This window comes from Lagenorhynchus albirostris, chromosome 16, assembly GCF_949774975.1.
Source record: "Lagenorhynchus albirostris chromosome 16, mLagAlb1.1, whole genome shotgun sequence".
Taxonomy (NCBI): Eukaryota; Metazoa; Chordata; class Mammalia; order Artiodactyla; family Delphinidae; genus Lagenorhynchus; species Lagenorhynchus albirostris.
The window spans coordinates 5,605,838-5,630,118 of record NC_083110.1 but is presented as its reverse complement, the minus strand read 5'-3'; the positions used below and the strand labels follow the sequence as shown (position 1 = coordinate 5,630,118).

The 24,281-nt window shown below is 42.3% G+C and overlaps 1 protein-coding gene across 3 annotated transcripts in view; it reads left to right on the top strand.

Annotated features, from left to right (window-relative positions):
• The first annotated feature begins 7,728 nt into the window (after positions 1 to 7,728).
• Positions 7,729 to 24,281, top strand: part of TARBP1 (TAR (HIV-1) RNA binding protein 1) — a 65,680-nt gene continuing 49,127 nt past the window's right edge. For all 3 annotated transcript variants that reach the window (XM_060125307.1, XM_060125306.1, XM_060125308.1), the window contains exons 1-8: positions 7,729 to 8,663; positions 13,621 to 13,718; positions 15,105 to 15,174; positions 17,335 to 17,483; positions 18,560 to 18,612; positions 20,335 to 20,432; positions 23,121 to 23,256; positions 24,154 to 24,250. In XM_060125307.1, the coding sequence (XP_059981290.1) occupies positions 7,733 to 8,663; positions 13,621 to 13,718; positions 15,105 to 15,174; positions 17,335 to 17,483; positions 18,560 to 18,612; positions 20,335 to 20,432; positions 23,121 to 23,256; positions 24,154 to 24,250 (1,632 nt within the window). In that variant the 5' untranslated portion in view covers positions 7,729 to 7,732. The remainder of the gene's footprint in view (positions 8,664 to 13,620; positions 13,719 to 15,104; positions 15,175 to 17,334; positions 17,484 to 18,559; positions 18,613 to 20,334; positions 20,433 to 23,120; positions 23,257 to 24,153; positions 24,251 to 24,281) is intronic.

The window sequence follows — 24,281 nt, the reverse complement described above, 5'->3', positions numbered from 1 at the left end:
GTAAGTCCAGAAATGGATACTTTTGTGGGTTGAGCAGCTCCCAGGAGCCCAGGCTTCTTCTCAGTCTCCTTCCCTGCTACCTTTAATGCAGAGTTTGTCCTCTGGTCCTTTGTCTCGTGGGTTGCAGATAGCTGCTGGAGGTCCAGAGACACCACTGTGTTCAGGCAGGAAGGGGTAGAAGAAGGCTGAGGCAGTGATGGTCTCTCTCCTTTCATCACAAAGCAAGGGCTTTCCCAGACATACCCTAACTGACATCCGCTTAAGTCTCATTGCCCAGGACTGGGACACAGGGCCAGCCCCCATCCCCAAACTGTAAGGAAGGTTGGGTGCTGTGAGCATGAGACATTGCCTCAAGGGTTAACATACCGACATCCTGAAGGAAACCAGAGTTTTGTGGGCAAAGGAGAAGGGAGGATGGATACCGGGTTAATAACTAATGGTGGGGCTTCCCTGGTGGCGCAGTGGTTGAGAGTCCGCCTGCCGATGCAGGGGACGCGGGTTCGTGCCCCGGTCCGGGAAGATCCCCCATGCCGCGGAGCGGCTGGGCCCGTGAGCCATGGCCGCTGGGCCTGCGCGTCCGGAGCCTGTGCTCCGCAACGGGAGAGGCCACAGCAGTGAGAGGCCCGCGTACAGCAAAAAAATAAATAAAAATAAATAAATAAATAATGGTGGCTGACACTGACTCCCCACAGGGAATTCGAGTTTTCTAGATGTTGCCCTTCACATAAAGCTATTACCCATACTGCGATGGCAATTCTGTCTGTGGAGATTCTCTGAAGGGCTTTCAGGGGAGACATCACAAGGCAAGAATCTCAGCAGCTTATCAGGCAGCTCCCTCCCATTCTTTTTTTTTTGCTGCTCTATGGAACATTAGTGGCAGAAACTTTCTTTTTCCACATCTTTTTTGGAGTATAATTGCTTTACAATGTTAGTTTCTGCTGTATAACAAAGTGAATCAGCTATATGTATACATATATCCCCATATGTCTTCCCTCTTGTGTCTCCCTCCCACCCTCCCTATCCCATCCCTCTAGGTGGTCACAAAGCACCGAGCTGATCTCCCTGTGCTATGCGGCTGCTTCCCACTAGCTATCTATTTTACATTCGGTGGTGTATATACGTCAGTGCTACTGTCTCACTTCGTCCCAGCTTATCCTTCCCCACCCTCCATGTCGTCAAGTCTGTTCTTAGACCCTCAGAGGCTCACTGAAGACTCCAGCTGAAATCTTGCTCTGCAATTGCTATTTTCTTTCTATAGCTGACTTCCACTTTGCACTAAGTTGAAAGGATGGAAAAAGCACACTGCATTGACAATAGCACCATCTTCTGTCCAAAGAAATGTCAGCTTCTCAACAGATCAGAGTTTTGGGTTATGCCACAGCCCATTCATTCCAGAGCATATAGTCATGTAAGATGCATACACTTAAGAAGAACTCTTTCAGTGGGTTTTGAGCCCTGGGTACCTATATTTTTGTAAAATTTATTTTATTGAGGAATAGTTGGTTTACAATGTTGTGTTAATTTCTGCTGTACAGCACGGTGATTCAGTTATACATATATACGTTCCTTTTCATATTCTTTTCCATTATGGTTTATCACAGGATATTGAGTATAGTTCCCTGTGCTATACAGTAGGACCTTGTTGTTTATCCATCCTATATATACTAGTTTTCATCTGCTAACCCCAAACTCCCAATCCATGCCTACACCCCCCTGCCCCTTGACAAATACAAGTCTGTTCTCTATGTCCGTGATTCTGTTTCTGTTTCATAGATAGGTTCATTTGGTTCGTATTTTAGGTTCCACATATAAGTGATATCATATAGTATTTGTCTTTCTCTGTCTGACTCACTTCACTTGGTATGATAATCTCTAGGTCCATCCATGTTGCATAATGCAAATGGCATTATTTCATTCTTTGTTATGTCTGAGTAATATTCCATTATATATATGTACCACATCTTCTTTATCCATTCATCTGTCGATGGGCATTTAGGTTGCTTCCATGTCTTGGCTGCTGTAAATAGTGCTGCAGTGAACACTGGGGTGCACGTATATTTTCGAATGATGGTTTTCTCCAGATACATGGCCAGGAGTGGGATTGCTGGATCATATGACAGCTCTATTTTTAGTTTTTTGAGGAGCCTCCACAACGTTTTCCGTGGTGGCTGCACCCTGTGTAACGATCTGAAGTCAGCATGTTCATCATTTCTTATTTTCTGGGGATATCTATTCGTCCTGTCGTGGCGTTCCTGCCCACTGCTTCCCTGGCAGCACCATGAAAAACCAGATTAAGTATCTGCAGGGCTCTCAACAGTAGCAAACAGTGAGCTCATGCAAACACTCCTAGAGGGAGGAGACATGTGAGCGAACATTCATCTGGATCCTTTTCCCCCACTTACACATCCTTTTCCCCAGTCTCTCTTGCTCTTCTCTCCATTACCTTTACTGCGAGGGAAGCAGTATCCATTTTAAGTTGGGAAAGTGAGAAGGGATTAAAATTCAGAGGTGCTTCCCAGCAATCACATTTATGGGTGCTCTATTTCAGATGGGAAGGGAATCAAGGGTATCCATCTTCCGAGATCTCTTGGAAAGGTGTAAAATATATGGTGTAGACAACCAACGGCCATACATGTGAGTTATTCATAAGTTGGAACCAGTGTTGTGAGCACCTAAGCGGATAGACAGTAGGTCAGCTGTGAGAGCCAGAGGCGGAGGATGGAGCGCATCCCCCGAGATGGATCCTCAGAGGCCACTGCCAGACACTCACATCCACAACGCAAAGCACAGGCAGAGTTTCTGCCTCAGAACCGCACACATGTGCTGCCTGAGGAAACAGCACGGGGCAGGCTTGGGGTCTAAGTGATGCCAGAGAGTGTTGAATGAATACATGAATGTATGGGCTAGGGTGTAGTTGCTGAACAGAAGATAGGGCAACTCTAACAACTGCCCATACTGGCGCCTGTTTTTGAGGTTAAAATAACGGCTAGTCTGGTACAGCTACTCGGGAGAACAGTATGGAGGTTCCTTAAAAAACTAAAAACAGAGCTACCGTATGATCCTGCAGTCCCACTCCTGGGCATATATCTGGAGAAAACCATCATTCGAAAAGATACATGCACCCCAGTGTTCGCTGCGGCACTATTCACAGTAGCCAGGACATGGAAGCAACCTAAATGTCCATTGACAGATGAATGGATAAAGAAGATGAAGTAGAGATATACAATGGAATATTACTCAGCCACGAAAAAGAATGAAATAATGCCATTTGCAGCAAGATGGATGGACCTAGAGATGATCATACTAAGTGAAGTAAGCCAAAGACAAATATCCTATGATATCACTTATATGTGGAATCTAAAAAAAAAGATACAAATGAACTTATAAACAAAACAGAAATAGACTCACAGATATAGAAAACAAACTTATGGTTACCAAAGGGGAAAGGGGGGAGAGGGATAAATTAGGAGTTTGGGATAAACAGATACACACTACTATATGTAACATAGATAACCAACAAGGACCTACTGTATAGCACAGGGAACTATACTTAATGTTTTGTGCTAACCTATAAGGGAAAAAAATCTGAAAAAGAATGTATATATATATATACGTATAAATGAACCACTTTGCTGTACACATGAAACTAACACAACATTGTAAATCAACTATATGTTAAAAAAATTGTCATAAACCCTAATTCATTTACGGATAAAACAGGAAACTTGCAAGGGGCAGGGAAGCAAACCCTTGTAAACCCTATTCACATATCACTTCCAAAGCAACCCCTCATCTTCATGAGGGGTCTCACACGGGGTCTTCTCTGTGTCTCAAAGCAGTGTATTGTTGCATGTTGAACCAGGTGACAAGGACTTCAGCTTTCAAATGTTCATGTTTCAAGAGTCCTTATGTCCCTGGAAATTTTCTGACTGATGAACTTATAACACTCTCACTATAAAATACTGCATTCTTGTTCACCCAGTTTCAAGCACTTTTTGAGTAGCTACCATGCTTCTGGTACTATGTTTGGCATGTAGGCTACAAAATGAATTAAAAACAAAATCCTAATTTGCAAGGAGTTCATAAACTGTGGCGGAAACACATATATTCATTCATTTCTTCCTACAACAATCATTTACTGAGTGCCTACTGTCTGCTAGACCCTGGGAGTGCAGATTATGTAGGCGGTAAAGCTGTTAGTCACTGTAGACTTCTCTTTCTTGACGGTTTGGAGGTAACGTATCAGAGTGCACAGCTTTGAGTCAGACAGCTCTGCTGCTTTTTTGTTGTGTGACACCGAGGCAAGTTACTTATCCTCCCCTATTCTCAGTGTCCTCATCCGTAAAATGAGAAAAATAATAGCACTTCATTTATGAGTTGTTTTGAGGATTCAGTGCAGTAGTATAAAGATATTACCATGTCTTCTTCGTAAGTATGATAAGTAACTGTTAGCCATTATTATTACCACAACTGAAAGTTTGGGGAAGACAGAAGAAGTATGATTAGGTTCATTGTGAGGGGCTTCTCAGAGATGCCTTGTAGCTTGGGTCTTCATTGAGGAGTAGAAGATCAGCATTTCTTGAGCATGCTATAACGAGAGGTGCAGGTACTGGGATTCATGGGATAAAAGATATAACTCCATAAACCCCTGCCTAGCCCTCAAATTGCTCTTGGGAGGGGAGGGGGCAGAGAAGTAAACCTGCAGTTATAACAGCATGACAAATGCTGCGTTAGGGATATTCTAGGATGTTTGGGGAATTTGGAAGAGGGTGACCTCACTTAGGTGGGGTGGGTGTTGGTGGTGGGAGCGAGGTATTAAGAAATGACTTTCTGGAGAGATGACATTGGACCATGTGTCTTGAACAAGTGGAGTAGAGGTAAGGGCTTTCCAGAAGATGAAAGGGCTTTTGAAAAGACAAAGGGAGAGCACACGGCATGTTTTAGGGACTTCAAAATCCAGGTGTATATGGGGCATGAGGACAATGGGGCTGGAGAAGTAGGCAGGACCACCTCAAGGGGCATCTGGGATGTCATGCTAAGAAATTCAGCCATCATTATGGGGGCTACGGATAGTCGTGGTTTAATTTCAGGAAGCTCATCCTGGTAGTAATAAGGCATGTGTATTGGGGTGGGGAGCGAATCAGGCAGGAAGTTATTGCTCTTACCTTAGTAAGAAATGAGGAGAGTCTAAAACTAAGGTGTTCGTGGGGGACAGAAATGCGGGGACACCAAAACATTTAGGAAGTTTCATGGATAGATTTGAGGAATCAAAGAAGAGAGTGGGAAGTCTATTTGTAACTGAGCAAGACCCTATGGGGCCTTCCTAGAACAAACCACACCTACCCCAGTGTCCTCTGCCTGCCTCTTGTCTGTAAAAAACCCTTTAGCCTCCTAGGCCTTCCCCGAGTTACAAAGAGTAAATTTAATCAGAGAAGTGAGAAAATGCAGAAAGAAAGAAAAGCAGTCACGCAAGACAAAATAATACTAGTTTAGCCATTAAACAAAGTCAAGGACCTTTAGTTCCTCCTCAAGGGCTTTGGATGATATTCTGAGCCATAGTCTTTGAGCTGTTTTGCAGCTACTGAAACCCCCATCAGGTGGGAGAAGTTAACTGTAGGCTGCCCACAAGCACGTAAACCCCAGACCAGTTGACTCCCATTACCAATCAGAAGAGTGTCCACAAGCTGATCACACACCCACAACGCTCCTCCCTCACTTTGTCTTTAAAAACTTTTCCCTGAAAGCCTTTAGAGAGTTCGGACCTTTTAAGCACTAGCTCCCTGGACTCCTTACTTGACGCCCTGCAGTAAATGCCGCACTTTCCTTCGCCACGACCCCGTGTCAGTAGATTGACTTTGCTGCACGCAGGCAAGGGGACCCAAGGTTGGTTTGGTAACATATTGGCTCCCAGGTTTTCTGACTTGGGCAACTCAGTGAGTGACAGCCATTCCCCTAAATAGGAAATACCTGGGAAGAAGTATATTGGTGGTGGGGGGGTGCAGTATGATGATGGGGGAATGAAGATAGTGAGGTGACCTTCATAAAAGTAGAGATTGAGAATGACGCCCTGAGTGATATTCAATGGAGACATCTGGTAGGCAGTAGGTAGATAAGTTTGCAGTTTGGGAGAGAGATCTGTGCAGGAGATCTAGATTTTTTTCATCATTAGCGTGTAAATCATAGTTGAATCTATAGTTTTAATGAAGTTATTCAGGGAAAATTTAGAGTGAGAAGAACAGGCAGGGATCTGAAGCTGTAATTCTGGAAACATCCATATGAACAGGTCAGGTCAGGAAGAGAAAGAGGATTCTTCCCCCAAAGAGATGGAGAAGAAACAGCTGGGGAAACAGGACAAAGAAAAAAACAAGAATTAGCTATATGATGAAAACTAGAGGAAGACAGAGTTTCAAGAAAAGGAAATCCTCAACAGCCGTTTGGTGTTTTCAATCTTTGCAATTTTAGCCATTCTGATGGGTGTGAAGTGGTATTTCTTTGAGGGTTTAATTTGCATTTCTCTAAGGAATAATGACACTCACACCTTTTCAGATGCTTACATTTGCACATCTTCATTGTTAAGTGTCTGCTCAAGACATTTGCATATTTTTGTTTGATAGATATATGAAGAATATATGTTGAAGGAAACTGATGTTTATTGGCACATTAAATGTTGAAGGCAATGGATATTTACTGACACATTCTAAGTAGGCTTACAACTGAACCCTTTACGCATTTGTCAATGGAAAACTGAATGACCCTGAAATACGGAAATAAAATCTTGCATATATGATGTCAGATAACTGTAAATAACTTTAAATTATATAAAACCAAAAAATCTAAAAATTAAATAATTTTAAATTACATAAAATAAACTTAAATAACTTTAAATTACACTTTATCCATTATGTTTATTACACATCAAGCTCTTTGAAGCTGAGATTGTGACTTCTCCATGGACTTCTTTATGGTTGAAGGCAAAGTGAAAACCCAAGTCATTGATTCAGTTCGCCTAGGATTGAGCTAGAAACCAAACCAGTACCGTGCATGCTAAGGTGAGGTTTCTGTTTCTGTACTTAGCAGTAGATGCTGTCAGATATACAGAACATACAGACACGTGGACTATTTGGGGGACTCTACATGTGGGACCATAAGCATTGTGTGCGAAGGGCTGCATGCAAGAGTCCGCTTGGGCATTTGACTGCCAGCGTCGTGGTGAGTATCTCGTTTTCAGCCCTATCCCTGGCTCATAGCTAGAGTACTTTTCAGGGCCTCTACCTCATTCTTGGGTTTTCGTTATTTATTTTTTATGCAGATATCGGGAACCCATTTCGGACCCACTGTGTCAGTCTCTGTGTGGGTGGTGCCAGGCTGCACCTTTTTGAAAAAAGAGCTTCTAGGTGATCGTGAGTACACCTTCCTGGTGTACCTCTGGCCCATCCTCACAGCGCCTGAATGATTTAAAGCCCTCGGGCAGGCCAATCTCCAATTAGGAATCGATGGAGTTGGTATAGATACGACATTAACGTTTAACGAGGGCCTCTTTTCCTCTTAAAAAAGTAAGGGGCAGAAGCGAGAGGATCAGATCCAAGGCAGTTCTGGTGAGACCTGCCCAAAGCGCGCCTAGCAGGACTAGGGCCGGGCTGCAAGCCCCCTACCTGCGGGTGCGCGCCCGGGCCCACCGCGCACGCGCACGCACTAGCGCACGCCGGCGCCTTCCTGCGGGCGCTCGGGTCAAATGGAGTGGGTGCTGGCGGATACGCTGCTCTCGCAGAGCCGGGACCCTCGGGTCCTGCTTGGGGCGCTGTGCTGCGAGGAGGCGTCCGCGGAGCGCGTGGAGACGCTGCGCTTTCTTCTGCAGCGACTGGAGGACGAGGAGGCGCGCGGCGGCGGCGCGGGCGCGCTCCCGGAGGCGGCGCGCGAGGTCGCCGCCGGGTACCTGGTGCCGCTGCTGCGGGGCCTGCGCGGGCGCCCCGCGGGCGGCGCGGACACCGGCCCAGCGGCCCGCCAGCGCCGGCGCGTGCTGAGAGCGGCGGGCGCGGCCCTGCGCTCGTGCGCCCGCCTCGCCGGGGGCCCGCAGCTGGCGGCCGCGCTGGCCGAGGAGGCGCTGCGCGACCTGCTCGCCGCGGGCCCCGCGCCCGGCCTCGACGGGGCCGCCGAGGCGGCCGTGGAGGTGTTGGCGGCCGTGGGGCCCTGCCTGCGGCCCCGCGAGGACGCGCCGCTGCTGGAGGCGGTGGCGCGGGCCGCCCTCGCCCTGGCGCTAGGCGGGGACGAGGCGGGGCCCGCCGAGGGCGCGGCGGCGCTGGTGGCCGGCCGGCTGCTGCCGGCGTTGGGCCGGTGCGGCGGGGCGGCGCTGCGGGCCTTGTGGGGCGGGCTGGTCGCCCCCGGGGCTCCCGAGGGCCCGGGCCGAGTCGGGCCGAAGCTGCTGGTGCTGAGCGCCCTGGCGGAGAAGCTGCTGCCCGAGCCTGGCGCGGAGCGCGCCACCGCGGCGCGCGAGGCGGACCCGGACGCCCGGCGCTGCTGGCGCTTCTGGAGGACGGTGCAGGCGGGGCTGACCCGGGCCGAGGACGCCCTGACGCGCAAGCGGGCGCGCTACCTGCTGCAGCGGGCTGTGGAGGTGTCGGCGGAGCTGGGGACCGACTGCGCGTGCGCCCCCCAGGAAGGAACCGGTACTTGCTTCTTTGCCCCCGGGCCCATCCCTACTTGGCTTTCTGGGAGGGAGGCCCCCTGCTTCCGGCAGTCAGCTCCTGGGGTAGTCTCCGAGATCCGTACTGAATTGGGTTATTCTCATGGTCCCCATAAAGCCTGAAAAACCTTGGGAACCTCATGTCGAGGGTGTTTTCTGAACTGACACAGATCACTGCAGCCGAGAGGAGTCTGCATCTCCTAAACTTTCTGACCCAGAGCAGGTGGAATACTGCATCCGTGGGAATAATTTAGGAACGAGCCCAGGCAGGATTTTACAGACCAAATTTGCACTGTATCGTGGTAGGTCCGTTCTAACAGGAAAGAAGAGTTAGCGCCCATCAAATTGAAAAGAAAATTATTTACATGTACTGAGCGATGAATTGAGTCTCGAGTGTTAGAATTTTGTAATGGAAACTAGCACGTTCTTTTGAAATTTCCCTTGGTAGTTCTCTTAGCAGGATTTTTAAATATTTGTTAAGCATATGGGCCTTAAGTCGACCTTTGGAGAGTATTTTTGAAATTGATTTGAGTGAGGTTTCAATTTTTTTACATTTTGAGCCTGTGCTTCCTACCACTTTATTACAGAACAAGAGTAGATGAAATAGCAAGGCCTCCCCTCAGTTTGGAATGTTCCTAGTGATTGATTTGCTCACTGAAATTATGTGAAAGTACAATTCTCGTCTTAAATTAATTTTGAGCTATCAAAGTCAAAAATGGATTGACTGATTCAAAACTGCCTCAATAGATAGAAAATGTCTACTTTTCCAACTGGAGCTGCCTACTTATTTATACTGGTAAAGGATTTTTGTTTGGCTGAAGTTATGAGTAGATTAGATTTTTATATAAGCTTAAAACATCAGGTAGTAAATATTTGAACAGTCCAAAAGTTGGTGATCATCCAATGAGAGTTGTCACTGGAAAACATTTTTTAAATTACTAAAGTTAAACACTCATTTATTTTAAAGAGTCAATCATTCTGCAGTTTTAAAGATAAGCAGTGGTCTCATGCTTGTGCCCCCTGCCCATTTCCTTCATTTCAGAGGGCAGCCACTTTTACCTCTTTTAGCTGATTATTTTGGTATTTACCCCCGTATCTTGAAATGATCTAGTAATGTCATAAAGTCCAGTGTCATTCTTGTAATTTTGGTTAAATGTGAGTTCAACAAAATTATGACTAGGAAAATACTGTTCACAGGTGATCTGTGTATATATGATGGGTTTTTTTCCTTCCTGCAAGTTTTTGCTAGATTAATGTCATTTATGTTTTGTTGTCTCCATTCTTATCACTAATTCAACCCCAGATTCTTAGTTAATTGTCTAAATCTTTCCTGTACAAAGTCAGATCATCAGGCATTATCAATTTTCCTGAAGAAGTGTCTCCTAGAGTCCTCTTACAAGCTCAGTTTGGTGCACAGCTGACATTCTTAGATCTGCCTTCACTATCATCTGGGGGATTCCCTTCACCTGATTCTGTGTTGGAGGTCGTTTCCTGGAGTTCGTCCTCTTTTTTGGTTTACTCATTTGTTGTAATGTATTTTCTAATAGTTCCCTGAGATAAAACTTTTTAAGACCTTGCATATCTGATAATTTAATCAAAGGATCCTTTATGTCTGATATGTTTTCACTTCTATCATTTCTATCTGTCACTTTTTTATAGTTTCCATCTCCTGAAAATCCCCAGCTGTTCATGCATGTTGTCTACCTTTTCCATTAGATTCTTTAACATACTCATCATAGTTATGTACAAGTTCTGTACTTGGACCATATCTGAGTTTGGTTTTGTTTTCTGTTTCATCTCTTGGCAATGGGATCACTTTTTTCAGCAGAGACTGAAATATTTATGCCTTCGATGATAGGCACTCCTCTCTGTTAGACTATTTGGGTTGAGTCACTCTGGTGAGCTGGCTTTGGATTTTGTTGGTGGTGGATTGTTGCCTCCTAATGTTTAGTGTGAAGCCTATAAGGTTTTTCTCAGTGTTGTAGTTTTTCTCAAGCCCTTGATGCCGACTCCACGGATGGAGAGCTTCCTCCATGCCTTTGTCCTTCCCTCGAGGGTAGACTGCTGGTGTTGGTTACCTGGTGCAAAGCTTGAGATGGGGAAGGAGGGAACTTTTCATTTCTCCTACAACAGCCTCTTCTTAGGCCCCATGTGCCCGATCCTTAGGGTTCAAACTTTATTTTTTTTTTGCGGTACGCGGGCCTCTCACTGCTGTGGCCTCTCCCGTTGCGGAGCACAGGCTCCGGATGCGCAGGCTCAGCGGCCATGGCTCACGGGCCCAGCCGCTCCGCGGCATGTGGGATCCTCCCGGACCAGAGCATGAACCCATGTCCCCTGCATCGGCAGGTGGACTCTCAACCAGTGCGCCACCAGGGAAGCCCAGGGTTCAAACTTTTTAGCCATCTCTGCTCCCTCTCCAGTGGCACATAATCTCTGCCTCCTACTTAATGAAGGGTTAAGAGTTTCCTTAACTTCTCCTGTGACGGCTGCATTCTGCTTGTATCTGTGGTGGGTCTCGAGGGCTGATACTCTGCCCCCTCCACAGCAGCAGACCTGCTTCATATGCGTGCCGGACACATAAGAGCCTTTCCTCGTGTCAGTGCAGGGTCGAGGGGAGAGCAAGTGTTTAGCCATCCCCAGGGGCAGCCAACTTTGCCTGGTGTGAGAGCAGGGACAAGGGTGGGATTGTGGGAGGGTTTCCTCCGGCGGCCGACAGCTTTGGCCTCCTGTCAAGGAAGGGTCCAGGGTGCAGGCAGGCGTCTTCAGTTGACCACCACCTTGTACTCCTGCAGGGCATGGATGGGCTGCCCTTTGAAACCTCGGTGGGCCCTGCATGCCCACGCCTCCAGGGTCCCCTGCCCTGCCCACAGTCTTTCTTGAACACATGGGGGAGGCCTTGAGGAAAAGAGCTGGTGAGTGGGTGTAGACTCCCTTGGGGTTCCCAGAGTTTCTAAGTTGTCCACACTTGGCCCTTAAAATCTTGTCCAATTTTTATTTTGTTTTTTAACTGCAGTTCGTGTGTCCTGTCTTATTCTTGGAGAGGCTCTTTGCCCTTTGGAATTCAGAGAGCAATGCGACCTCAGCTCTCTGATGGACCTCCCCCCACAAAAAAAAAAGTTTAGGGTTTTGTTGATAATCCAGCCTTTCTTCTCTTTGTTGGTGTGGCAGTAATGTTTTCTTGTGGCTTTCTTGGAAGCCAAGACCAAGCATATCTAGACACTTTTATTTTGCCCTCACATTCAACGGATGGTTTGATTGGGGTAGAATTCTGGCTTGGAAAACATTTCTGTGCAAAATTTTAAAGGCATCCATCCATCTGATGTCTTAGAGGCTCGAGCTCCCATTGTTAGTGTTGAGAAGTCTGAAACCATTTGAATCCTGTTTCTTTGTATGTGAGCTGTTTCTTCTCCATGGACGATTATAGAGACTGTGTCCCCAGCTCTCTGTCATTTCAGTTTTGAGGGCCTGTTTACATCCTGGTGTAGGGCACTCGGACCTTTTCAATCGGGAAATCATGTCCTTCGGTCCTGAGAACTGCTCTCGTATTACTTTGATTTCCTCCCTTCCTCTTTTGCTTTCTGTTCTCTTTTTGGTTATCGAACCTCCTGGACTGGCCTTTAACACATCTCTTCTCTCCTGTTTTCTATGGTTTTGTCTTTGTGCTCCACTTCCTGGGTGATTTCCTCAACTTTATTTCCAGTCCTTTCTTTGAGTTTCTTCTTTTTGCTATCAGATTTTTATTCTCATGAGATCTTTTTTGTTCTTGGAATGCCCCCTTTTTAATAGTATCCTGTTTTTATATCGTAACCACACTGTCTTATCTCCCTTTAAAATATTAGTGAAAGTTTTTTCTTTTTCAGGTTTTCTTTTTCCTGTGTAGTTTTGTTTTCTCCCGATTTCCTTGTTTATTTGTTTTGGTCTTGATCTTTAGTGTAGAGGTTTCCCTAGATGTCTGGGGAGCCTTAGACACCTGCTTATATACGTAAGAATGTGGGACGAAAAGTCAAGTTTAAAGCTCTAAACACATGAGTGGTGCTTGTTGACTGTGCGCTTCGCTGTAAGGCGATCTGGCCAGGGCATTTTGTTAGGTAATCTCTGGTGAAAGTATTTTCATGTCTTTCCTCTTGGGGTGGCCACATGCCATGGAGAAGGTCCTCTGGGACCTGAGAGGCCAAGACGGTGATGGGGGCAGGTGGAAGGGGGTGTCAGCGTCCAGGGTGCATACGTGTTCACTTCCCATTTTCATGTGGCACTCACCCTGACCTCAGCCGTGTCCAGTGCCCCTCAATCTGGAGACCCACTCTTTTACCTTCCCCAGAGAATCAATCCCAGTCTTTTTCCTGTTCAGAACACAGGAAAGGGCATCTGGGGATCTGCTTCTTAAACACATTAAACAAATCCTTTTTAGTTTAGCCTTGATTTTCACCTCTACTTCCTGAAGTATTTTTTTCTGCCAGTTCCTTAGGCTTGGGGGGATTTGTAGTGTGAATCAGGTTTTTTTCTTTGCTTTCCTTGTGCCAACTTAAGAGTCACTTGTCTTGATTCTGCTTGTTTTAATTTGATTTGCGGATCCTAATTTCATTGCTTTTGTCTGCTCCCCTGTTTTCTCCAATTCTTGGGTTTTTGCCTTTGAAAAATCTTACTGTTACAGTGAGATTCTTAGGGAGAGAAAGTAGAGTACATGTGTTCAAATCTGTCATCCTTACCCAGAGTTCCAAGGTAGTAACCTTAATTTTTTTTGAAAAAACCTCCTTTTGAAATTCTTGTTTGCCCAAGCCTGCTACCTAGGCTCTAATACAGGGGCACCCGCCATTGTTAGAGAAAACGACATTTGGTAATAGTAGCATTATTTTAAGAACTGTTATCATTTGGAAGCTTATGAAAGTTTCTGACTTAGGAACTAAATCTAGGAACTAATTTTCTTTTTTAAACCATATCAGGCCCAAGTCTGTTTTGGTGGTCTGAGAAGAAAAAAGATGAGCTTCTAAAGTTTTGGGAAAACTATATATTAATTATGGAAACTCTTGAAGGAAATCAGGTAAGTGTTTTCATATTTTAACAAATCCTATGTAGATGCAGTTCTTGGGGTTTTTTCCCCAAACATTCTGTAAAAGCAATACAGAAAGGCCAACTTGGATATAGCATAATGGAGTCCAAGCGTACTTTGTTTTCTGGCATAGGTGCAATTTAAGATTGAATATAAACTCAGGAAATTAAAGAATACTTTCAGTTGACTTAAGTTATCATTCAAAGAATTCAGTCTTATTTGATCTTCCCTTGACATTTACTTCTAAAATGTTTACGAGTTTTTAGTTTCTTGATGTTATGAATAATCTCCTAAGAAATGCACACTAAGGGAAATGTTACTTAAAGTCTGAGGTAAATTGTTATTAAGTAAATAATGATGCTATAATGGGCCTTCGATTTTGTAGATTACCTTCCTTCCTTCCCTCCTTCCTTCCTTCTTTCCCTCCTTCCTTCCTTCTTTCCCTCCTCCCTCCCTCCTCCCTCCTCCCTCCGTCCCCCTCCCTTCCCCTCTGTCCCTCCCTCCCTCCCTCCCTCCCTCTCTCTCTCTCTTCCTCCCTTCCTCTCTCTCTTACATCTTTGCATTCTTGGTCCTGAGAATGGAAACTTGAAAAATCATTTGCAGTCGACTTTGAGTTCATTTTTGTAGGCTCTTAGAGTTTTTAAGTTGAGAAGAATCTCTTAAGATTACCTACTCTAGTGCAGTGTTCTCCAACTTTAACATTCATTAGGATCACCCAGATGGCTTATGAAAGTGTCTGGCCTGCAAAGTTTCTGATTCAGTAGGTCTGCAGTGGGGCCTGAGAACTCAGGTATTTTACATGTTCCTAGGAGATCCGTAAGCTGCCATTCTGGGCACCACGCTTGGAGAACCCCTGTTGTAGGGGTTCTCAGTCCATAAGGTGCGGGGCCTGCCATCGTGGAGCCACTGGGAGGTGTCAGTCCAGATGCATTGTTTGTGGACTAAAATAAAGAATTACTCATATGTACTAAATATATGTAGATACAAGGATGAGCAATAAAGGAAAAGCATTTCTAAACTTATGGTTTTCCTGAATCAGTATATCCTCAAGACCCTCACTATTTAGAAACTGTGATTTACCTTTAGTTTATAGGGTATGTAAATTAGATGCTGATATCTGTAGCAGAGTCTAAGAATGAAGAGCATTGAACTCTGAACTGACTCTGCTTCTAAATGTGTGGCCTTGAGCAACGTGAGTAACTAGATAAAACATCGCAGTATTTTTTCCTCTTTGTAACATATTGGTATACAGGCCCTGCCTCTTCTCCAGGGTGGTAAGGAGGAACAGAGTGACTGTTGTATAAATAGACGAAAAGTCTTTTGAGTTTTGAACGGTGAATTTTCATTTCCTGTGGCTTTTTGCTCTTGTTTTTTCAGATACATGTTATAAAGCCAGTTTTACCAAAGCTGAACAATCTGTTTGAATATGCAGTGTCAGAGGAAAATGGTAACAGTTACTTTTATTTTGCTTTTTTATAACACATACAGTTTTTCCCCTTAATTTTATAAGTAACTCTTATTCATTATAGAGCATGTTATAGGAATATATGAATTTACTGCTACCAAGAGACCGCTGCTAACATTCCAGATACATACCTTGTGGATTGATTGTTCATAATGTTTTTTTCTCACTCAGCAGTATAACCAAATGCATTTACCTATGTCCTTAAATAGTCTTTGAGAATTTAATTTTAAATGGCTGCAGAGTTTTCTATAATTTAGAGGTCTGGTAATTTATAAACTTCTGATTATAGAAAATTTCAGACATTCACGGAAGGAGAAGAGTTTGTATGATGAACCCCACCACCCGGCTTTAGCAGTGATCAACTTGTGCCGGTCTCTGTCTCACATCATATGTGGCCTTTCCTGCTCCCTCCCCATCAAATGATTTTGAAGCCCATTCCTAGACAGCATATCATTTCATCTGTAATTTTTTTCAGTATATATCCTTGAAAGATAAGGGCTCTCTGGTAATGTTTTAATCATGGTGTATTATTCATTTTTAATAAGAGCTCTTTGGTATTACATATTTTAAGTGCTTTCCATCCTTATTCTCTTAATGTATCTGTTTCCTCGTTAGAGTTATTTTCTTCGGGTTTCAGCTATTCTGTAGGTTGGACTTCTTAGGAAGAGAAAATTCCAAGATGCTATTTTAAATATGGTTTTTAAATCCTGTATCAGTTCTATATTATGAGGGCTTCTTAGGAGAAATAAAATGAAGCTGGAGCTTCTTAAAATTATTTTATGAAATTAAGTTTAGATCAACGAGACAGCTAATGCAAGCTAATGGTGTTTTGTATTCATATGAACGATAAAATGCTACATTATCATGTTTACACATGAGAAATAACCTAGGTAAATGGGTTTTAGTGCCTGCTTTAGATAATTACAACTTTAGTAGTTTAACCCCTTAGGAATTGAGCTTTATTCAGCTGATTGCTATGGTTGTTTTCTGATACACTGGGATTTTTCACAGACCATAGGAATCAGTAGTCCCACCTGGGGCTAGAATTTAATTGAATCCTGTTGTGACTTCACTTATGCATTTACTATTAAAATGATTCTCCTATTACCACGTTTTGCCCACAGCTCTTGGCAAACCAAATCAAATGGCAGTGACAGATTTTGAAAAATCACTGCCAAAGGATTGAACAAGCATCTTGGTGTAAATTACAAAAAAAAAAAGACTGATTTATTTATAGAATGCCATGAGTTAAAAATGCTGAGTTTTTTTTTTTTAAAGTGTTAAAAGGTATTTCAAAAAAAGTTAAAGTATGTCCAAGGTACATACTCCATTTTTTGTTTCTCATTTGTATATTTTCTTAATAGATGTTTACCTAGTGTCCAATACACGCTAAGCACTGGGATAAGGTGGTGAGACAGATGTACTCTTTTTCACTTGATTTTTTTCTGTTTTCCGGGAAAAAATAGCTTTGATGATAAGTTCTAGACAGGCAACAAACAAGAGGCAGAAATGGAGTTATCTAGTGAGTGAGGCCATACCTTGGAGAGGGCAGCTAGGAAAGACTGCCTGAAGAGTGACACAGAAGTTGAGGAGACAGCTCTGGGTGCAGAAGCCCTGAGATGGGAACAGCTCAGTGGGGTAGAGGACCCGACCAGTAAGCCACAGCACAGTGGTGTGAGAAGGCGGGTTAAGGTCGGAGTAGTTGTCAGAAGCAGTTCACGCCTCGCTTGTTTTTTAGTCTGAGTTTTGAGAAGCCACGCAAGGGTTTTAAATAGAGCAGGGACAGTTTCAGGTTTCTGTATGAAAAATGGATTGAAGTAAGGTGAGAGAAGAATTGGTTGAAATCACCCCAAACCTAGCGTTTCAACCTGCGTGGGGTCCTATTTAATTTCTGTACACTGTAGCCACTATGACACTCGCTTGCAGCCTTTCTAAATGAATCTCTCTGAAAATGGAATACCAAATACTGAAGTTATTTCGGTTATTCAGTAATTAAACACCCTCAGATGCGATTAAAAAGAGACTCACTTTTGCGGTGTTGGAATGAAGTGAATGTGTTTGTGTTTAGTTTTGAATATGTAGTCTATGTGGGGCAACATAATGTGAAAATCTTAAGTCAACATTCGGTGTTTATTTCCACAGGATGTTGGCTCTTTCACCCATCCTGGCATCTGTGTATTTATAAAAGAATGTTTGAAAGTGAAAATAAAATCCTGACCAAAGAAGGCGTTACCCATTTTTTGGAGCTCTATGAAACAAGGGTTCTTCCATTTTCAGCAGAATTTTCTGAGGTAATGACAGCCTTTCCCTTTCCTTTTTCCCTTTGTCAAAAGATGAGGCGCGAAGGTATTTGTTTTATCCTATGTGATCTTCAAAAAATATACACTAGGGCCTGAAAATCGCAAGTAACATTTTAGAGGTTTGCATGCAACAAATCCTATTTCTCTAAACTTAGCTATCGTACTGGGAGAACGCTTTCTGTAATGTAGTTTGTCGATAGGCTGCCTGCATCATTACCAGTAGTTCTTTGGTATCAGTATTCTGAACAAAAGTCAACAGCATGAAAACTGGTATAGAAGCGTGTTAGTGATATTGTTTCCACAGTTCTGAGTCACTGAATTACCGCTCTTTGTTTAGTCACGCTAGTCCCCCAGTTCTGAGTCGATGAATTACTATCGACTGTACTGAGCGGAGGTTGCCTTTAGAGCTATATTATTAGCATCTATGCTTCCATTTATCAGAAATCACAGAAAGCAAAGAGATTGTGAGAGCTACAGCTGTGACTTAAAGTTTTATATTATGGTGCCACATGAGTCAGGTGATCACTGACTTTGGTATGGTAATGTACCTCTCATTTAGAGGTAACTTTCCTGATTGTCCAACTACATGTATAGTGTTTTAATATGCATCATTTTTCTACATTCTCCTAGCCTTCTTGCACTTCCTGGAAGCTTGCTTTTTTGTCTAGTTAATATTTTTGAAGATATACTTTTCCTCCTTTATCTTCCAGGCATAGGGGCTTGAATTTTCTCTTGAGTATCTTTTTGTTTTTCCTTTGTTACTACCTTTATTTTCCACCATGTGTCCCTTCTTTGGACTGTTTTCTTCCTTCTTAGCACAGCATGTACTCTCCTCTCAGTAGTCCATATGTTTTCATCAGGTGGGAAAATTCGGTATTTGTTTTGTCGTTCTGGTGGAATTAAGGTATCCTCCAAGACTATCATAAATGAACCTACAGCATAAGAGATCAGCTTTGCTTGTAACAGCTTTTCTGTAGCACTGTGTAGGATGTGCAGTTACAGCAAGCTGACCGTTCAAAATTACAGTTACAACTTAACATCAAAAACTTTTTTCCTTTTTTTTTTAGTTTATTATTGGGGCATTAATGGATGCACTTTCACAGAGCTCTCTATACAGCAGGTAAACAAACACTGTTATTTAGCAGCAATGCAGTCATATGTTTTTGGTATATAAATTTAATGTGATTATGAAATATGACCAGATTGTTTAATGAATTTGTTACATAAATATATGTTGCCTTGTAGATATTCAGCTTTTTCTAACCATGTCATCCCTTCTGTGTTTGTTATTCTTCTTGCCTTTCTTCCAGTAGTTGTGTCAGGTGTTTCTCTTTTTCTTTTCTTTCCTACTTTGAACCCATCCATTCTTGGCCTTCTGGGAAGGATATCTTACATAGCTACTTCTTTTCCCTTACTCCTGATTTCTGCCCTCTTGGAAATTGTAGTGGCTTTGGCTAGCCAACACTTGACACTTTTTTTTTCCTTTTTCTTTTAACTTTTGATCTTGACTTATAGAAAAGTTGTGAGAATAATACACAGAATTCTCATTTATCTTTTATCCACATTCCCTAAATGATACTGTTTAACCATATTTGCTTAATCATCATCTCTCTCATGACGATTGTGTGTGTGTGTGTGTGTGTATACCTCTGTTTCTTAGCTCTGTCTCCTGAGCAGACTTACCATCTATATTTCAGTGTCTGTCTGTCCATCCATCCATCCATCCATATTAAAAACCATCAGTTCACACCAGCACATCCATTTCTAGTCCACTACCACAGGGTTCATTCTAACTTCCCCCTTTCCCTATCTGACGGTGGAGGCCATTCTGCATGACATATTGCTTATTTGACACCATCACCCTTTGTCAAGGTTGATACTGGGAAGAGTTTGTCAGTATTATGCCTTATCCTCATCTTTTGAGCATTACCTGTACTCTTGAATTATATCTTCAAAAATTTCCCTTGCTTTTGAAATTATGTTGTCTAATTTTGAAAACTAAGTTTTTTTATACTTGCAAGTCTTTTGTTTGGTATACCTCTAATAGAAAAAAAACTCACCACCAACTTCTTTAAAATTTTTAAGTTAGTCTCTGCTAAGTTATATTAATATTTAGTCCTATTTAATATCGAAAGAGCAGAGCAACGCTAGATTTGCCAATTATTTTTGATTTTCAAGTAATCATTACTGTTGAATAGTTCTCCGAAGCAATTAGACCGCTGGAAAGCAGTAAAACCAACGTGGTGCTTTCTGAGAGTTGACAAACACATTTATTACGAAATGCCTTCAGTTCCCTAGCACCCTAATGTGTTCAATTAATAGATAATGTCCCTGGCCGAAGCATACAGCAAAAAAAAAAAACAAAACAGTGTGACTTTTGTAGATGTTAATAATTAAATGCTCTTGCAAAAGTTACTTATTACTAACATATGTCTTTCTGTGAATGTTATTTCTTTTATTTAATACTTAAAGATTTAAAATCATTGGATTAGGTGTTGGGAACAATAAAATATAATTTTAAAGTTTCATTTTTAGACTTTTTTTTAAACGATACTATTTGGCAAGATTCATATATGTGTGTCAGAGAAAGTGTCATTAAAGAAGAAATCCATGCCTGCTTAGTGTTGCACATTGCTAACTCACGTCTGTTTTCCTAGAAGATCTCTGATGAGATCTTCTCATCAGAGAAGATTTTACTGAAAAATAGAATGCAGGTTTAGAAGAAGAAGATGGTTTTATTGTTTTATTGTTGAAAGACATTTGGGCCATATTCCATTTAGTTTCAGTCTACTTATTTGTAAATAGATTTAAAATATTTGTTTTTTTTCCCCTTTGTCTGTAGGTCCCCAGGCCAGCTGATAGGAAGTGGTTCTCCACTGGGATTGAAATTACAGAAGTTCTTAGTCACTTACATTTCTCTTCTTCCAGAAGAAATAAAGAGTATGTGTCAGTAAAGAGTTTCTTTTTAACTTATTAGCTTAAATTTTTAGTATGTTGGTTATAAGCACCAACCTATGACTATTATAATCAGTATTATCAAAATAGTTCCTTTTTCCGGAATATGCAAATTTTGTCAGAATTATACACATGTCCATTGAAACTGAGTACACAATTTTACTTTTGTATATAACGTGATACCAGTATTGGTATCCGTAGCATGGAAGCAGTTTTGCAATGTGTGCTGCAGTTTGCCGTTCTTTCCACTTGTCTCTATTCAGTTTCAAAAATGAGCAAAATAGGTCGAAGAAAGAAAGAACCTGGGCTTAGGAAAAAGTTATAAACAGAGTATCTGTTGTGGCAAAGTTGTTCCTTTATAGATATTGACTCAGAAAGATAAGAAAGGAAAAAATACTTGCTTTTCGTAAGACCTTGTATCCTAGAAATATCCCACTTCTTCAGGTTGGAGATGTACTTTTCTTCCTGATGGGCTATGTTGGTAAGCAAAGCACAAAGCCAGTGTTATTTTCCTTGCTGAGTAGCAGGGCCCACTCTTCTTTCCGAATCTTTTTTTTCGTTCTGGGCTTTGTGACTTAGAAAGTGACCCTGGCTATGAAATATATATATATACTTTTTCTTTTGTATTTAATCTGCAAATAGGGTGAACAATGACCAGTGGTGCTATGTATTCAAAAGTCAGGGAAGAAAGAGAAAAGATGGTCACCTGTGTATCACAACTTTAGATTTACAGAAAACGGATTGTTTTGATTACTTTTTTAAAAAGTTAAACTGGAGAAGATAACTGTCAGAGCCGTTCTTTAGTTTGCTAGAATTTGGAAGCTTACAGTCTGGGGATTCATTTGCCGACCACGTTGGCACATCTCACGTCCACAGCACGGTGTGAGTGACATGACGGTGATCAGTGCCCCCTAGAGTTTGAGCGCCTGGAGTTTGTGGCCGTGTGACCCTGTCAGTGTAGTGAGTGAATAAGCAATAGAGGCTTGGCTGTTGCCGTCGTCCTTGTGTCATGAGAGAGCTATGAGGCAGAAGATGGGAACTTAATTAGTCCAACAGGAGGGAGGGCAGGTAGAATGTTTATTTACAGTTTTTACTTTGTAGTTTTTTCTGTCAACAATATCCTAAGCGTATCTAGTTCTGAGCTAGGCACTTTGGGAGATATAAAATACAGGCAATACCCTTTCAGGAGCGTCCAGGGATTTCTCAAAAGTCATTGTAAGTGATGATCTCCGGAAACAGACATTTTTATTAACTACTGTGACTTGAAGATCCTTAAGATGTCACATATTAGCAGAGAAAGCAGGATAGAGCACCATCCTTTGTATCTCAAAATACTTAAATTAATTACAGTGATTAGATCCAGGGTAGGTACAAAATAACCTGTGAGTAAGATCTAATATCACTGTTTGCAGATATCAGAGGCCAGTTACCATTGGTACTTCTTATCCTGTGTTTCTTTAATATCTCCAACAGATGAATGGTTTCCAACAGTAGAAAATTTATCTTTTACCTTAACTATTAAATATATAGCTACATGGTTTTCAGAATTTCTACAATGTACTAGAATACTTACCTTACTAAAAAGGAATGAAATTGAAATGACATTGATTTTTTTTTGTTCCCAACAGCTTTATTGAGATATAATTCACACACCATAAAATTCACCCTTTTAAATTGTTCAGTTCAGTGGTTTTCACTATAGTCACAAAGTTATACAACTATCACCACTAATTCCAGAATATTTTCATCATCCCCAAAAGAAACTCCTTGCCCATAAGTAATCAAGTCTCATTTTCCTTTCCCCTGGCTCCTGTCAGCCACTAATTTACTTTCTGTCTCTCTAGATTTGCCTATTCTAAACATTTCATATAAATGGAATCATATAATACGTGGCCTTTTATTTTATGTCTGGCTTCTTTTGCTTAGCATAATGTTTTTAAGATTCACCTATGTTGTAACATTTATCAATATTCCATTCCTTTCTGTAGCTGAATAATCTTCCACTGTGTTGATACTTCACATTCTGTTTATCCATTCATCAGTAGATGTTTAGATTGTTTCCACTTTTAACTATTATGAATAACTCCTATGAATATTCACATACAGGTTTTTATATGAATGTAATCTTTCACTTCTCTTAATTATATACCTAGGAGTAGAATTATTAGGTCAAATAGTAACTCTGTGTTTAACTTTTTTTTTTTTTTTTCCCGGTACGCGGGCCTTTCACTGTTGTGGCCTCTCCCGTTGTGGAGCACAGGCTCCGGACGCGCAGGTTTAGCGGCCATGGCTCGCGGGCCCAGCCGCTCTGCGGCATGTGGGATCCTCCCGGACCGGGGCTCGAACCCGTGTCCCCTGCATAGGCAGGCGGACTCTCAACCACTGCGCCACCAGGGAAGCCCTGTGTTTAACTTTTAATGGAGCCACCAAACTCTTTTCCACACTGGCTGTACCATTTTACATTTCCACCAAGAATGTCTGAGCGTTCATGTCTCCACATCCTGGTTAACAGTTGTTATTGTCTGTCCTTTTGACGGTAGCCATCCTAATGGGTGTGAAGTTGTATCTCATTATGGTTTTCGATTTGCATTTCCCTACCTAAAGTCTGATGATGTTGAGCATCTTTTCATGTGCTTGTTGGCAACAATGACGTCTTAAAACTTTTTCTTTCAGGTAGTTTCCTGTTAAAGTTTATTCAGAAGATGACGAGCCGACATTGGTGTGCTATTCCCATTTTGTTTCTATCTAAGGCTTTGGCAAATATCCCAAGATGTAAAGCCCTGGGTATAGAAGGGCTTCTTGCCCTGAGGTAATGTACTCTGAGTATGTTCACATACGGTTATTTGTCGAACCTTTCCGTTAGTAAATTTTGTTTTTCCTTCTGCTTTAATCCCTAGTGAGTGGTTTTAGTTAATATTGGCATCAGGATTTTTCGCTCTTAATTTTATATAATAAAAAAGTAAATTAAAAAAACCTATTCATATAGTTGAACTTATTTTGTTTTATGAATTACTAATTTAAATATATGCCATAATACATACTATTGGATTATGGTCACTTTAAAAATAAGGCCAGTAAGTTGTTTTTATTACATTGATATGTAGGAAACTAGAGATAAAATAACAAATATTAATATTGATTACAAAGTATTTCAAAAAAGTGTAAAATTCTTACTTTGAAATTGTCTTTTTTTTTTAATAAATTTATTTATTTTTGGCTGCGTTAGGTCTTCATTGCTGTGCGCGGGCTTTCTCTAGTTGCGGCGAGCAGTGGCTACTCTTTTTTGCGGTGCGTGGGCTTCTCATTGCGGTGGCTTCTCTTGCTGTGGCGCGTGGACTCCAGGCGCGCGAGCTTCAGTAGTTGTGGCACGCAGGCTCAGTAGTTGTGGTGCATGGTCTTAGTTGCTCCGCGGCATGTGGGATCTTGCCGGACCAGGGATTGAACCCATGTCCCCTGCATTGGCAGGCGGATTCTTAACCCCTGCGCCACCAGGGAAGTCCTTATCTTGTTGTTTTTAAAAGGAGATCTGTTTCATATTAAAATTGAGCTCCACTAGAGGCCTTAATTATTTAATAGCTTTGAAATTCTCCTGGCAGTGACTGTCTGCGTTAGAAAGTGTAGATATATTAAATCAAGTTGTCAGTTACTACAAACTATCAGAATTGTCCTGAGACAATGGAAGTGCATGTGTTTTCTCCGATGTCAGGGACGTTCTTCAGTGCACCATGATCACACATCAGATCCTGCTGCGAGGGGCAGCGCAGTGCTATCTCCTTCAGACGGCCATGAATCTGGTAGACGTGGTGAGTTTATCTTTCTTCCTAATGTTAACTC